The sequence below is a fragment of the Euprymna scolopes genome, chromosome 2, assembly GCF_053919585.1.
Source record: "Euprymna scolopes isolate OS-2025 chromosome 2, ASM5391958v1, whole genome shotgun sequence".
Classification (NCBI taxonomy): domain Eukaryota; kingdom Metazoa; phylum Mollusca; class Cephalopoda; order Sepiida; family Sepiolidae; genus Euprymna; species Euprymna scolopes.
Window position 1 is genome coordinate 173,189,043 of NC_136483.1, and position 17,575 is coordinate 173,206,617.

General features: G+C 33.2%; 1 protein-coding gene across 29 annotated transcripts in view; it reads left to right on the forward strand.

The window, feature by feature from the left end:
• Window positions 1–17,575, forward strand: part of LOC145298823 (uncharacterized) — a 433,166-nt gene that overhangs the window by 294,345 nt on the left and 121,246 nt on the right. For 19 of the 29 annotated variants that reach the window (XM_080144357.1, XM_080144346.1, XM_080144350.1 and 16 more), the window contains 3 exons: window positions 4,627–4,776; window positions 9,116–9,259; window positions 17,074–17,233. In XM_080144357.1, the coding sequence (XP_080000483.1) occupies window positions 4,627–4,776; window positions 9,116–9,259; window positions 17,074–17,233 (454 nt within the window). The remainder of the gene's footprint in view (window positions 1–4,626; window positions 4,777–9,115; window positions 9,260–17,073; window positions 17,234–17,575) is intronic. The other 10 variants (XM_080144353.1, XM_080144355.1, XM_080144362.1 and 7 more) reach the window with 1 other exon arrangement.

Sequence of the window (17,575 nt, forward strand, 5' to 3'; positions counted from 1 at the left end):
AAAGAGGAAAAGAAGTATGACAAAAAACAAATAAGTTTATCAGGGAAAAGAAAGGTAAAGGAAATGGGGTTGGCGGAAACACAATGGATGGGAAGTTGTTCACAAAGGAACACAAAAGGAAGCTGATATGGTAGTGTTGGTCAAGGTGTGGCAGTAATAGGAACAAAAGGACCAGATATATATTTAGAGTTATTATGCAGGCACTTTAAGGAGTAGCAATGAGTTTTATGACAGTTAGGAACAGTTTGTGGACGGTCTTTGGCTAATGACGGTTGAAGTTCGTTACAATTGATGACAGTTATGAGTTGGACACAGTTGAAGACAGATTGTGGCTTTGACCAGATCGGGAGAGCTTTGGGAGGTTGAGATGAGCTGATGGCAACTGATGAACATAATCTTGACAGAAAAACTGAAATATGTATGTTAGCGATTGGAGGGTAGTTTCTCACGATAGTATCATACACGCACCCAAAATGTAGTTGATATGTAAAGAAAGTGTTGAAGTTTTTTTGTTTTTTTTTTACATGGAGGGCACCACTTATCAAGGCCTGGAAGCCAATCGAGGATAAGGGTTATTGCGGGTACAGTAATCAATGGGATAATATCGTAGTAATCGTTAGTATTGGAGATTTGATAAAGTGTCTTACTTAAGGGGGCGGTTCATCAGGAATTTGTTTATGTTGGACTTGAAGACATTCAAGTTGTAGTCAGGTGAGAAACAGGAAAACGAAAGAGAGTTCCACAGGCGTGCAGTTCTAAGAAAGAAACTTTGTTCATGGAATCTACGTTTTTATTTAGGCACAGATAACGAGTGGGGAAAATTTTTGACAGCGGTTTCAGCTAGACGGGTGTTTATCATGAAAGATTGGTGAGGGGCGATGAGAGATTGCAGCTCAGACGAGCACTTGCCATGAAAATAACGATAAAACAAAGAAAGGCTCACAATATCTCTTCTGTGGGAGAGAGGTTGCAGGGAAGAGAAAAGGGCATCCCCCACCAAACCATGAAGTCTATTTTGTACTTTGTCAAGGCAGGATAGGCTGTTTTTAGCAGCTCCTGCCCAGATGTGGCACCAATACTCCATCCTTGGACGTACTTGGCTTTTATATAGATAGAGAATTGCATCAGTAGTGAGATATCTTCTGGAGCGGTAGAAGGATCCCACATCTTTGTTTTTTATTTTATTATACTTGTGAACCCAGGCGCACCCCCCTGAAATCCACTAATGTAAGAGATGACAGAGCCAGAAGAGAAGATGAAAGAGAAGGTGATTAGGGTGATTGGTTCCTGAGCGGGGTCTATGTGGTTACACACCGTGTTTTCTGGACCATGAAAGGGTACACCTGAAGAAGAGTGGAGATTACATCTGCTGAAATGTGAAAATAACAATCAGGATGAGAATAGTAGTTTGAATAACCAAAGTATGTTGCTTTGTTTGTCTTAAGGTATGAAAATATAGATTTTAATAGAAGTAAAATAAACAACAAAAAAAAAAATTTGTATCTAGAATTGAGAAACTAGGTCACATATTTGGAAACATTATTTCATAAGTTTGATTTGAAAATTTGGAAAACCAAATAATACAATATAATTTTTTTATTAAAGGATTAAAATCTTTTTATTTTTTTTCAAACTTTTGTTAAGACAACTTATCTGTAGAAAAAGACTTAGTGTTTTTATTTTCTTTTTCTCCTCCTGATTTTGCTGGTAGTATTAACCTGAGAGGTTAACCTTGAGGCATGTGATGTTGCTGACGGTTGTTGTATAGTCTGAAATTGATATATGTTGCGTGGTTGGTGCAAATATTGGATAGGGAAACTTAGTATTTAGTCTTTGTTGCCATTAATATTAATGTTCACTGTTCATTTTAATTACATTTGTACCTATAAAAACATTGTTTATATTGAAAAACATGGTTGTGTAATGGATTGTGATCTGGACTATGGAATCAGGGTAAGCCAACTTCAAATCAAATTGAATCTATCATATTCACTTCTACTCTAATGCAACTATGAAAGGTATGAATACCTTAATCTAGCTATGGGTAAAATAGAAACTTTCAATGAATCATGGGTGTGTACAAATGCTATTCACCAAATAAAATGAATTTTCGAATCTGATGATTTGAGAATTATAATTAGCTGAGAAATAACAAAATATAACACATTTCTGAATTTTGAGATAAGGATAAAAAATTTGTATTATTTAAATTATTCAAACTACTGTCTTCATCTTGAGTGTTATTCGCACAACATTTTGGTCAATGTACGGTCTGACCGTTTTTACGTGTATCTTGTTGAACTCTGGAATTTTTTTTTTTGAAACTCGTGAATCTGCATGGAATTTCAAATGGAACCCTTTATTAAATCCACCAAAGTAGCATTGCTGTTCCATCAGCCATGACTCGGTAGACATTCTAGGTAATTCACAATTGTATTTTTAGTGTCACCCTCAATGAGGATTGAATCTTTAATCTCCAGAAGAGTGCAATTTTCAACTGAATTTTACCAAATATTTTATCCACTATGCTATGGATTTGTACAGATCCCAAAGTTCAATAGAAAGATTCTTGAGTTTGACAAGATACACCTGAAGAATGTTGCAAGTTACATTCACCAACATGTGGTGTTAATAACACTCAAGATGAGAACAGTAGTTTGAATAATACAAATTATATGAAAAAGGTAATGTTGTACACTTGATTCCTCATTTTGTCAATTGGGGTGAAATGAGATTCTATTTTTTTATTTATTTATTTTTTTTTGCAATTACACGCCTTTACCCTAGAAATACCTGGGAAAATGATTTAATATATAAAAGAGAAAGGTAATTTGCTTGAAGCATTGCTGGTAAACAAATGTGTAAGTGTATAAGAAGGCTGTTAACAATGTAGAAAACGGGGATGTTGAACTGACATGACATGAACAAACATAGACAAACTAACAAAGGTTGTATTTAGAGTATAAATCTTTGTATATCTATTTATTATTCAAAATCATTTACATATAAATCGATAAACATGGGCTCACTTTTTAATATGACTAGGATGATAAATGTCTTTAATAAACTTGAGAAGTACCTCTCTTTTTCAAAAAGAAAAACCAAAGAAAAGAATTCCGTAAAAATGGAACAAGAATACAAAAATAAAGCTATCTGACAAGTACAAAATAACAGGAGGGCAGTGAATTTAAAACATTATCATATTTACTAATATACTTATTTTTAAATTATTAAAGCTTCTTTATTTTTGTTAATTTATTAATGTTATGATTCCTATTATTTATATTATTTTTATTTTATTGTTATGAAACGTAAATTTAAACCTGTGCGAAACAACAGATACAAGATTAGGACAGTCATTACGCCCACAATTATACAATAGTGGGCAGTGAATTTATTAGTATTATTAAGTATTATTTTCTATATTATTATATAGAATTCTGTTCCTTGGTGATATTATTGGAACTCCGTGTCGGATATTGGCAGGCGACCCCAGGAAGAGAAACATTCGATAGGTTGCACACATGCAGCTGGATTCCATGTGAGAAATGTGGGATTTTCCACCGTTGTCTATTGGAATGCATAGTTTGACCCAGAAATATGTGAGAGGATATTGGTCAAAGGATTGAAACAGTAGACAGTAAGAAATATTAAACATTCAAATGGGAAAAGAATGTTTATATAAATCGTCACAGAAAAAGCAGGGCTGTTGGCCAGAGAAAGCGAGAGAGAGAAGGAGAATTCAGATGCGCCCAATTGATGAGTCCAAATAAGGGCAAAACTTGAGTTTTGGATTTCTGGTTTGTTGGCTTTGATGGTTCTTGTGAGCTGCGACATTGGCTAGCTATGGAAATATATCTTCTTTCGCGCTCTTGAATAAATATATATATATATATATATATATATATATATACTAGATTTTTGAAATGTGAGATAATATATAAATATTTTTACAATTAAATAATGTTGCAACTCACATAAACCATGAAATCTGCAGACTGGAAATCGTAGACTTGAGTTTCATCCTTCTTTCTGGTTCATCAGTGGGACATATCCAAACTTGGGAATCAAAACCAGAGTCACTTGCATACGATACAAGTAATCTGATACCTGTGCCATCACACCATGTACAAGAAAGTCTGTTAACTAATACAGGTCAAACAAACTGTAACAAAGTCTGACTATGGAATGTGCCTACTTCTCAGCAAGAGGTGCAATCATTCAACTACCAAGAACTCCGACTGATGTCTCACAAGTAGTATTTTATACTCACGACAAGAGTGTCATCCAACAAGTTGACCAGCGAGCAAGTAAATATGAGATTTTTTTTATGTATATAGATTTTTAGAGTGGGGTTCACTTTTTTCTATAAATTTTATGTAAAATGATCATGATGACTGAACAGAGGTCTTACTATATATTTATACATATATTGCATGTATGAATTATAATGCTATGTGTTTTGCTTGTATATTACAAAAGCTTTTTTATGCAGACATCAAGTTATTATTATTTTTTTTTTTTTTACATTTTTTTTTTTCTTTTAGAACTTAAAAATATATATTTTAAACAATTTTTGTATTTCATTCTCATTCAATTTTTTCCTTTTCTTTTTTTTCATTTTAGGAGCAAGAAGAAGAATTAAACGGCTTGCGCTCAGAATTGAATCGCTTGCGGGATGAAGAGACCACCTTGGAGACGGAAGTTGCTGAGAAGAAGGCATATTTAGAGACATTGATAAAAAATCAAAAAGACACCCAGTTACAGATCAGCCAGGTGAGAACATCCACCTCATCCATCCTCCTCTCATCCTTCTTTAGTCTTATTTCTAGTTCCATCTCTAGTATGCTCTCTAGTTCCTCCTCTTCAGCACTAAGGTTTGAATTCCTGTTTTTTTTCTTCCTTTCCTGTTATGTTAGATAGAAATGTAAATATGTCAGTGAATAGTTTGCTTTTCTTTCTTCCCTTGTAGAAAAATGTTTTTTTTTTTTGTCTTGATAAAGGTTGATTTGATTAACTTCTGTTTGCCTATAATCTTCACTTTTCTGTGTTTTTTTTCCCCTGTTGATGCTGCCTGCATCGTATCATGTCATTCGTTTGATTTTAATTACCTTTTCATTAAATATTATGCCTATTGTCAACACCGATGATTCTACATATGTCACTTTGCTAAAACTCTGTGCCAATAAGAAAAAAAAAAAGGATACTACATTACTGGAATCAAATAACCTCTACCCCTTCCCCTCCCAGGCCCGCATTTCTACATACCAACTTTTCAAATTAGAAGATGTGTTCTTTAAGGATTTTTGAGATGAGTATTGATAATTTAAATTATTCAAACTATGACTTTCATCTTGGTTGTTGCAAAATGAATTACTATATAAAAAAAGAGTAATTCTTCAATAAAATAAATAGTAATGCTATACATCTGGATAAGATTAGGTTTAAGGCGCCCATAATTCATACTAGAATTGTTCATTTGAACTCTTTGCATAGTGGCTAACAGCATTGGTTAATAATTAGTTCTCAATAACAGTCTTCTAGAGTTGAAGGTTCAATCCTTACTACGGATGGTAATAACTAAAGAATAGCATAAATTGATGGGTCTATTTTTCAATGCTTGAGAGAATGAGAACAATCTGCCCCCGTGAATTAAATAAAGAGTTCAGTTTGAAATTTCATTTGGGTTTCTAAGTTTGGACAAAATGCATCTGAGTGAGGTCAGATGTTGACCTCAAACTTTTTGAATATAACAAATAAAATGAGAATAAAAGTATGATTAATCTAAATGATAAAAATACCGTCCCTCCTTCCCTTACTAAAAAGAAAAGAAACTCAAAACGATTACAATTTATTTTTATCAGGACAGTTCTGTAAGTTTAAAGTAAAATCACTACTTTGTAGATTACATATCCATAGGACTTGTTCCCCACTTTTTAGAATATTGCTTTTTCAATAGTATTTAAAATTTTATATTGATTAAACACTAAATTCTCTTATTAAAAAAAAAAATTGTTTGCTTTTAAGAATTTATCTGTTCAATTTGAGAGGCAGGGTTCAATTTGTTCTGTAAGTTAATTTTTGTAATAGTTTAAATATTTTTTTCATCCAATTTATTTCTTCATTATTAAGGTCATAATGATGTTTGTAAACAAATTGGTTAATTGATTTGACAACAGTATTTATCAACTATTATTACGCAATGTATATAGCAAGGATAACATCCAGAAACGAAAGTCTCTATTGGACTGGAGCAGGTGCAAAAATAAAAAATTAAAATATTAGATTATCTTTTAGACAGGGCGCACAAACAAAAACTGGTGTCAATAAGTAAAAGAATATAGGACTGAATACATTGAGGGAAATATTTATGATAATTCTCTTTTTCTCTGTCCTTGAATGAAGACACCATCTACAAGTTCTATTTTCCTAGTTTCTTTGCTTTATTTCAGAAACAATATTTCCTTAAGGATGCAATAAAGGAGCATTTTCAAATGTTCCATATATATATATATATATATATATATATATATATTTGTACATTTTGGCAGCAAATCATTATTTAGACACATCTGATTGAACACTACAGAGTTATTCCTTTTTCCAATCTTTCTGGATATCTTTTCCATTTGCTGAGTGGTCTTTTTAATTTCGGCAGGCATATCATATAAAATGGCGCCCCCAAATTGTTGCTCAACCATATTTTTTTCTCAAGCGTTTTCTATCGGTTGTTGTTTTCTTTTCCTTTTCTTTTCCTTTGAGGCTTGGTGTATTTATAATTTTTTATTTTATTTTATTTTTTTTTTTTAATTGGCTATAAACGTGGGTGCAGGAGAGTTGGGGGCGAATTATTTTTATTTTATTTTAGTTTTAATTTTCCTATTTTATAGTTTATTAATTTAGTTTCATGTTAGTGACGATAATCACATGCACCAATAGAAAGTGCTCAAGAAAAAAAAAAATATGGCTGAACAACAACTTTTGGGCGCCATTCTATATAATATGCCTGCCGAAATTAAAAAGACTGCTCGGCAAATGGAAAAGATATCCAAAAAGATTGGAAAAAGGAATAACTCTGTCGTGTTCAATCAGATATGTCTAAATAATGACTTGCTGCCAAAATATACAAATATATATATATATATATATATATATATATATATATATATATATATATATAACTAAATAAATGACAAAAGCCTATGTTCTAAATTTCAAGATGTTGTCCATCTTACAATCTATTCCTTTAAGTATGTTGACAGCACCTGTTCCATAGTGCAAAATCATTCATTTAATTATCATACCAATCAATGAATATATTCTGCCTTTAACTCATCAGAAGAAGAAGCATGGTGTAATAAAAAAAATAAAAATAAAAGGTAGTTGCAACTTCTCTCCGAATTTTCTGATTTTGTAATCATGCCCATATGCATTTATTTTAGGTGCTTCTTTTTCCGATGAGTTAGGGACAGAATATATTCATTTACTGATGTAATAATTACATGAATGATTTTGCTCTATGAAACAGGTGCTGTCAAGAAATGTGCATGCCAACATACTTAGAGGAATAAATTATAAGATGGACAACAAATTTTGTTTTTAACCGACCATTTGTCTGAAACATTAGAATAACCAGTACTGCGAACATGTAAATTTGTTTATATTAATAAAAATATTTCTAGCTTTTCTTTCATTGAGCACTCTAAATAACCTTGTTAAATTCAGTAGTTATCACTCTTGAATACCTTTAACATGGTATGTATGTGTGTGTGTGTGTGTATATATATATATATATATATATATACACACACACACACAATGTATGGTTTAGTCAAAATAATGGAAACATCTTAAAATTTTAAACAAATTTATTTCAATATGAGGTAGAACCACCTTTGGCAGCAATATTTTTTTTTTATCATAAGTCTTGACCTATAATGATCTATGCTTACAACCTATGACATCTGGTTATGGCAGTTTTGAATGACGTTTCATGATAATGAATGCTTCAACATGCAACATTTTGTGATCATCATGGACTCAACATACATTTCACGGTTACAACACAAGTCTCTAATTTTTCACATTTAAATCATATACAAAATTTATGCAGGAACTTGTTGTTAAATACAGTGAAAGAATTAGTGAGACTGACAAGTTTTTGCATTCAGTTATTCAGTGTTGTTATTAGTTCATATCCCTCATATATATGGTGTGCTATTAAGTCCTATGTTATCTGTGTAAGGTTGGTGGAGAGAGAACACCAGAAGAGTGCTCCATCATTAAGAAAATTTAAAAAAAAATAAGGGCGTAATATTTATTGATATGTGTTATAGAAGATCGGAACCACATCGGTACTGCAAGTTTCAAATTCAAACAAAGAGAACCAATATATGGTTGCCTATGTTGGACTCCATTCAACCTCTGTTTCTATATGCCACTCTTGGAAATGATACCATTTCTGGATAGAAAAATATAAACAGATGTTGAAGAGAGTGTGACATAGGTGACCATATATTCATCCCATTTGTTTCAATTTGAAACCGATGGTACTATTGTTTTTCTGATCTTCTCTAACACATGCATGACTATATATATATATATATATATATATATATATATAAACTATGACTTTACTACTGCATTAGGATAGGTCAGTGACATAGGTACTTGTTTGTGTGTGTTCCGACTTTCATTGAAAACTGGTTTATGTTCTTTGTTCGGAACTTGTCACCATCGTAACCCTATGACCTGTATATATATGTGTGTGTGTGTGTGTGTGTGTATATATATATATATATATATATATATATATATATATACACACACACACACTCTATTTATTATATTTTTGGTAATTATTTTTTTTTTTTTAGCATTCCAAATACTTTGGAATGATATTTTTTCCCTTAGTTTAAATTCTTTCCAGCAGGTGTCTCTTACTTTTTGCATTTTTATTCCTTCCTTTCTATCGTGACCCTTGAATTCTAATGAAAATGCACTGACTACTACTACTACAACTGTTGTTCACTCCCCATGGTCATCTGCATCACTACTACTGCTACCATCTACACCTGGCACTGGCACTACCATTACAATTATCCACTATCACCAGACAAAGAGCCGTCTACAGAATCTTCACGACCAGCAACGGGGGGTTGGCCAAAGTATTGCCAACTTGAGTGGCCAGGTCAATGGAGAATTTGCATCTTTTCCTTCTGCAGCTGGTGAGGCTGACCAATTCAACAATATGCCCACTGTGAGTATGATGTCCACTATTATGAAAAAAAAAATTTCTTCATCACCCCTCAAGTTGTTTCCTTCCCATTTCTATTCAGCAGCTTCCCACAACAATACATATAAGAAATATAATAAAACTTTATGGTTGTTGTCCAGAATTCACCTATATCAAAAACGAAAAAGCTCTATGATGTACATATCCATAATGAATCGCATAGATTAAGTAGTTTGTTTTTAAATATAAAAAATATCAAAATTTATGGCTAACCGAAGAATGACTGTCTTGTGACACCTTTTGAAAGCAATCTCAAGAAACAAAGAGATAACTTTAAATAATTTAAACTTGTGAGATTTTTATAGCAATGCCTATGAATTCCTATGAATCACTTTATTTTCTTTATAAAAATACAACTACTTGATCAATTTATTGATTTTTGGAGTTTATCATTTTTTGTTTTATTATGGGTACATATGTTGTGCGTTGTTAAGACGGTATTAGCTTGAACTAACTTGATTGTTCAAGTTAAGTGCAGAGAGGTTGAAAGGACTGACAAACTCCTTGACTTTTATTGAAGATGCGTTGCACCTACGTGATAGCAGGGGTCATGAGGCAGCGCATGTTGAGTTCAAACAGATTCATGGGATGCTACCATCCCACACATACACCTCAATATATAAAGGTTACATATGTGAGTTTTTGGGTAATTACAGCCAGAGAATTCTTTAGAAACTAGAATCAGACAGTCAGAACGAGATAATCTGGATTCAAGATGAGAAAACAAAAAAAAGAAAAAAAAGATCTGAATTGATTTAGCAAAGCAGAGACTTGTCAGGGAATGAGGGAAATTCAGAATAAAGATTTTCTCCAAACAATAATATCAATGTCGTATTTTTTGGGAGCATGAATGAGTTGTTGTGAGGAGACACTGGCCAAGAAAAGGAGAAAAAAGGTATGTCTTAAGATCTCCTTATAGGTGACGCACACACACACATACCCATGAATGTATACACACATGTGTACACACAAAGACAGAAGATTGCAGCCAGATCATTAATATATAGACACAACACAAGACATACATCATATATATTTTTCTTTAATTTTGTTTTATTTGTATATAGGAGGAATTCTAGACAGAAACCGACTTTACTCTTCAAAGAATGTTTTCTATATATTGCACATATGATTGATTGTCAATCAGAAATTATGTAAATCACATTTTCTCAGTGAAATTCTTTAACTGAATTTGTACGAAACATCTGCATCTTGAATTATGTTCTCTTTTTGTATCCATTATTTGATGTGCAGTGGAAAGACAAACTCAATTCTTATGGAGATGCATAAAATGATGTAAAATGAAGCTTTGAAAATTACCTTTTTTTTTACCCCCTTAAATTAGATGAAAAAAAAAAGAAACTTTTATAGAAAACACCTCTTTTACATTTTAAAAACATATATGAACATAATTGTAAATATTGAGGCTATTAAAGTTGACCTATTAAGTCCTGCTGTCCTTTAAATAGGGCACCAATTAATTTATTTTTTTAAATCTAAAGCATGATACATAATACTGCTTACTGCATAATTATTTTGAAGAAAATGATATACTCCATTTATATTCATAAACTATTCTCCGACAGTTGTTGGAACTCACTTAAAATTTTTATGTAATTTGCTAAAATTCTATTTGTTCCATAATGTATGAACATATATAAGTGAGTCTTGCAATCATAAGTCACTAACTTATTACCCAAAGTGAAATGTAACTCTGTGTGAATTGCTTTGCTCGTTTACCATAATGTGTAAATCTTATCTTGAATGTATATCTTCTTGATTTCTAAAATATATCACATGTACTAAGTGTCTTACTTGAAAGTCAATATTTTACTTTCAAAATAAATTAAAAACTTTTTTCCTTTAAATTTGTATATTATAACCTATTTTTGATTATTACACAAAGTTTCAACTCAATAATAATAAAAAAAAAAAACTAATATATCCTGGGACTTATTGAGTTAAATTGGCAATATCTCTAGCAAATTAACATCAGTTTAGAACTCAACACAGAATTTTTAATTTCACAGACTTGTGCCTAACTGACGAACATGCATGTACTTGTACTGGTGATGACATTCACCTGGTGTAGGTTGAGTTCGTTCCAAGTGAATTTGCTGTATCATGAGTTAAAGCGGTTCATCCAGGTTTGTCCACTGCTTACTCCTCAGCGTACTTCAACCATTAACGATTCCATCGTCACACACTAAATCCACGAGGGCTGATCATAGCTTCCAAGTCAGCTTTGACCAATGCGAGCCATGTCTTCAGTTGACCACCACTCTTCTTGCGCCATCCAGTACTGATGCTATTGCTTTGTGAATCAGGTCAGTTTGGTGGACAACAAAGTGTGTGATCAAACTATTTGGGCTTCCTGATAAGAGGTACTTTCTCAAGTTTGAGAAGCTTACATCGTGCATGGTTAATGACATGCACTGAAAACTTGGGTGTTTTAAGTTCAAATCCAATTTGTTCCACAGAAACGATTTCATTAAACACATACTTAACATTGTATTGACCCTCCTGGAGAGTTTGTAAATAAAATAACCGACACACATAAAACCAGATATACTCAAATTTGAATAACATATTTTATCAGTTTCACATCTATTGCTATACAGGGTGGAACAATAAAATTGTCATCCTAGAAAAGACAACATGATTCCATTTCATTTGATGAAAACCGTTTTTGTTTTTGTTACAGACCATTTACTTATTAGCCAGTTGTGTACAAGAGTGATAGGAGCCTTCTATTATGTCTGAGTGAGAAAATGTTCAGTGAGCAACATTAGAGATGCGCTGCTCTACAACTCATGCTCTCTACCTATCCAAGTTATGATAACAGGACCATTGCCAGCACCCTCACGGTGCAAATCCAGATGGTTCAACGCTTGAGAGCACAGCTCAAAGTTTCCGGCCACAGTTATGGTCTTTGGTGTGATTTCAAGTGAGGGCCACATCATGCCACCTCACATCTACGAAGTCAGCTTGAAAGTCAACACCAAAGTGTATCTGGATGCGCTGAAGAGTGTAGTGATCCCTTTGTGCAATCAGGTGGCCACTGGCTGATCCTGAGTGTGACAGCGGGACTTGGCGCCAGGCCACAAGTCCAAAGAGACCCAGGCTTGCCTTCAGAAGAAGTGCTAGGACTTTGTACCCTTCTCTCACGGACCCCCTCCTCCTCTGACCTGAACCCGCTGGACTACTTTGTTTGGTCATACGTTGAAAACATCACCAACATGACCTCACACAACATCGATCGCTGCCATCCACCTAGCATTCACCGAGCTCCTGGTGGCGCTTGTGGGAAACTCGTGCTCTCAGTTCTGGAAATGTATCAAGGCGATGATTGAAGTTGAAGGCGGCTACATTGAATAGATGTCAGCTCTACTACATAATCAAGTTACCTGAATTGATTTTTTCTATTAAAGTGTTAAAATAAAGTTGCAGTGTTGTTTTCTTTAGGGCGACAAATTTATCGTTCCACTCTGTATTCTGACAATCTCTTCAAGTAATAGTTACATACAGCGTCTCTATTTAAAAAGAATACAAACTATAGGAAATAACAAAAGAAAAACATTTCTATAAATATCCTAAAATTAATTTAGTTTTAATTATCCTTGATAATCCAGATGGATCTGAAAGTACTTGGGTCAAAAATGACTATAGCAACTACATCAGCCAGTTCTAGTCTAATGAGTAAGCAAAAAGAGATTATCTCACGTTATCTTGAAGAAAAACAAGCAGATAACTCCTCAATAATTCAAATTTGCGAGATCAGCTTTGTAATGCTTATGATTTTCCATTCATCACTTAAAATTGTTTTAAAATTATTTTCTTTATAAAAAAAACTACTTGATCAATTCATATGATTTTTGGAATATAATCTTTTTATATCATTGTTGGTATGTGCATCATACAGGTTTTTCTGTATTTATTTTGTATTTTTTTAATATAAGGTGAATTCTAGATAACCACCATTATTTTTTTTTTTCCAAACTAAGATTGTACTTTAATGTCTCAGCATGAAAACCAGATTTCTGCTCGTAGTCGTAGTTTTTAGAAATAGTTGAACTGTTGCCATGTTCTGCAAGTTTTAGTAAATTCCTGATGTTTCTTATGTTTATTTTTTCTTCTTTTTACATTTCTTTTCTTGCTCTGAATTTTTACACACTTTTTTCTCCCATTTATTTTCCTTCTCCTCACACAACTTTTCACATTTTCATTGTAATTCTTCAAGATTCTGTTAAAATCTATTTTGATGTTTTGCAATTGTTGAGACACAGATTTATAATCTGGATTTAGATTCTTCGGACTGCTATTCTCATCTTGATTGTTATATTCATGATGTTTCAGCCGATATAAATTCCAACCTTCTTTTAGGCAATGAGGATAATCTACCCATGTGGATCAAAATAAAGAGTTAGGTTTGGAATTATGTGCAGGTTGCAGATTTCGACAAAGATTCCCAAGTTTTGATAAAAGTTTGGACAATTAATCAGAATTGAGAATCCAAAAACTTGGAACTTTTTTGGGTGTCATGATCAGTATCAAAATTGGAAAATCTTTGGGCTTATTTCTGATTCCAAAACCGATTCTTTTTATTTATTTTCTTGTTGTTTTAAACTTTATTTCCTATTGCTGGTACTAATGATAAAATGGTAAATATTTATTTATCTTGAACTACCAGAAACTAAAATTTATAGATTATAACTTAGGTAAAATGGTATTGGAAAAAAATGGCTCAGTAAAAAATGCGTGGGTAAAAATAGGATGAGTTATTTTGGTGATGGATTTAATATAGGTCCTCCATTTTAAGTCAGAGGTAAATTCAGAAGTTTGCCGAAGTAGTGCACTGCTTCACGACGGGAGCTGTTCATTTCAATTGGAGCAAAATGGGCATATGAGTGTTGGTAGTGAAAAGGTAGAAGTTTTTTTGTTTTTTTTTTATATATGTAGGAATCATCACTTATCAAGGCCCGTAGGCCACTCGAGGATAAGGGTTATTGAGTGTACAGTAATCAATGGGATAATATCATAGTAATCATTAGTAATGGAAATTTGGTAGATTGGATTACTTAAGGGGGCGGTTCATTAAGAATTTGTTTATGTGGGACTTTGAATGGATTAAAGGTTACTAGCCATTTTTTATCCCATTGCACCACTCAATCAAGATTGGAGGAGAAAGAATCAGAAAGACCGTGATCTTTGGCGGCCTTAGAAGTGTTGCCATAAATGATAATATCGTTTGCAAAGATATTGACAGATGAGCAAAGAATATGGTCTGGGAGGTCGTTAATGAAGATCAGGAAGAGAACTGGGCCCAGGATTGATGCCTGAGGCACACCAGTATTAATACTTTGGATTTCTGTCCATCAACAACTACTTTAATCTACCTTTTAGAAAGAAAGGATTTTGTGATTGAGAGAATGTTTCTAGCTATTCTGTAGCTGGAAATCTTATGAGGTAGACCTTTATGCCAAACCCTATCAAATACTTTAGATATGGCAAGAGCTATTGTCTCATATACAAAGCAATTAATAGATTTACTGATCATGTATGATAATACTGTTACCACAACAGTAGAATTTTCATGAACAACGCTTCATTGCAATGGCTTCTTATCTATGGAACACATTACTGTGAGGCTACTTTTCTGCTGATTACAACCTGGTCGTTTTCATAATCAATCAAATGCAATTCATACCAATAATTAATATTAATACTCTAAGTGCATCTGCAAATCATAAAAATACTATTTACATACATGTTATATCAATTTTAGTGTAAATTCTAATAATTACAAAAAATGATCTAAAAAAAATAATGTGAAATAAAATTTATCAAATAATGGAATATTATTGTATGTTTTTTATGTGGTAGAGTTATTTACTACAATTCTGTTTGGCAAACTAACGTATCTTCCTTTCTTTCTTTGCTTTCAATTTCCGTTCTGCTAGATCTACAGCAGATGTGCTTACAGTTATATCTCATAGGATTAGCAAATCTCTCGACGGAGGCAACCTTTCTAGGGCAATTTCTCTTGACCTATCGAAGGCCTTTGATAGGGTATGGCATAAAGGTTTACTTCACAAGATCTCCAGCTAGGTTATAGCTGTAAATGTCTTCTCAGTTATTAAATCATTTCTCTCTGATAGGTTTATAAGAGTAGTAGTTGATGGACAAAAATCAGAAACTTACAGTATTAATGCTGGAGTCCCTCAGGGGTCCATCCTGGGCCCAACTCTCTTCCTGACCTACATTAATGATCTTCCAAATCACATGTTTACATCATTCGTAGACATTTATGCTGATGACACTACCATCTATGGTAGCACATCTAAGACCGTAAATGACCAAGTTCTCTCCAATTCTCTCTCCCCTGATCTTAAGCATGTGGTACAATGGGGAAAGGAGTGACTGGTTACTTTTAATGCATCTAAAACCAAGCTTTTATCTTTACATCATCAACGCTCTGATCCCCATCTGGCATCAATTGAAATGAATGGCTCTCTTCTTGGGGCGGCCTCATGTTTTGACAAGCTTCTGGGCTTGACCTTTACTGCTGATCTGAAATGGAACATGTACATCAAATCTGTTGCCAAGGCCGCTGGAAAAATGGTGGGATCCTTCTATCAATCCAGTAGATATCTCACTGCTGATGCTATTCTTTATCTATATAAGAGCCAGGTATGTCCAGGGATGGAGTACTGTTGTCACATCTGGGCACGAGCTGCTAGAAAGGACCTGTCCTGTCTTGATAGAGTTCAAAATAGACTTCGTAGCCTCATAGGAAATGTCCTTTTCTCTTCCCTGCAACCTCTATCTCACAGAAGAGATGTTGCGAGCCTGTCTCTGCTTTATCGTTATTTTCATGGCTAGTGCTCGACTGAGCTTCAATCTATGGTCCCCCTCGTGAAACTTTCACAAGAAACACTCGTCTAGCTGAAAACACTATTAATAATTGCCCCACTCTTTATCTGTGCCTAAACCTAAGCGTAGATTCCATAAAGAAAGTTTCTTTCTTAGAAGTGCATGCCAGTGGAACTGTCTTCCGTTTTCTTGCTTTCCAGCTGACTACAATATGGTTGTCTTCAAGTCCGTGATGAACCGTTCCACTTAAGTTAACAAATTTACCGAATTTCCATTACTGACAATTACTATATTGTTCAAATTGTTCAATTGACTACTGTACACTCTTAACCCTTATCCTCGAGTGGTCTCTGGGCCTTGATAAGTGGTGATGCTTATGTAAAAAAAACAAAAAAACAAAACAAAAAACCTGCCATTTCAAAATACTGAATATTGGAACAGTAGTATGGATGATTTTTTTGTAAAATCTAAATCTAGCTCATATTCTACTGGATTATTTTTTAAAATAATTTTTAAAACTTATATTAATTTTAACACGACACTTGGTATGTAATAATGTTTTTACCTGAAATCTTATTATACTTTCATAGTATTGATGCTTATCTTTCATCTGGCAATCATTCCCCTCTCATGAACACTTATTGTTATTGAGGGGTTCTTGGATTTGATGCGTTAGGGTTACTCCAGTAATAAAAAGAAATAAAAAGTACAAAACTTCAGTTAAACAATTGTTTCTCAGTGTAATGTGAGTTTACTTCTTCCTTTAAAAACATTTTCTAAAAAATTGAAAGTGAAGTTAAAAACAAAACAAAACAAAAACTGTTTTTCTGCAATTAATTTCTTCGATTTTTTTTTTTTTTCACTGTATCTAAAATTTGTTTTTATTCTTTTATTTCTGTAAACAGGCTGGCAGCAGCCCCATCAGCATCGGTGCTTTCAGCCATGGATCTAGCCTGGATGAGTTTCGAGATGATCCATTTAAAGGCAAAGATCCTTTTGCCAATGCTGGTGCAGATGTTGCCCCGGCTGCAGATCCATTTCAAAATGAAGATCCCTTCAAAGGAAGTATGTCACCATCTTTTTTCTTGTTTTGCAATTAAAAAAAAAATACTTATGTTTTTTAATCATATTTATTTTTTATAAAAATTTTTTCTTTAATTTAAAAATGAACATGTGATGTTTGTGTAGATTGGTGATCTTTAAACCAACGCATTTCAGTTAAAAACATTATTACTTTCATACATGTCAAGTTGAAATTAGTATAAATTTTAAAATATTACGAGAAAATGATTCAGTGGGAAATGTGCTAGATGTATTTTTAATAAAAATTAGCCACATTTACGTTCTGAGAAACAGGCTGATCCTTAATTTCAGTAAAGTGTTATCTCCTTTCTCTATCATACTGAA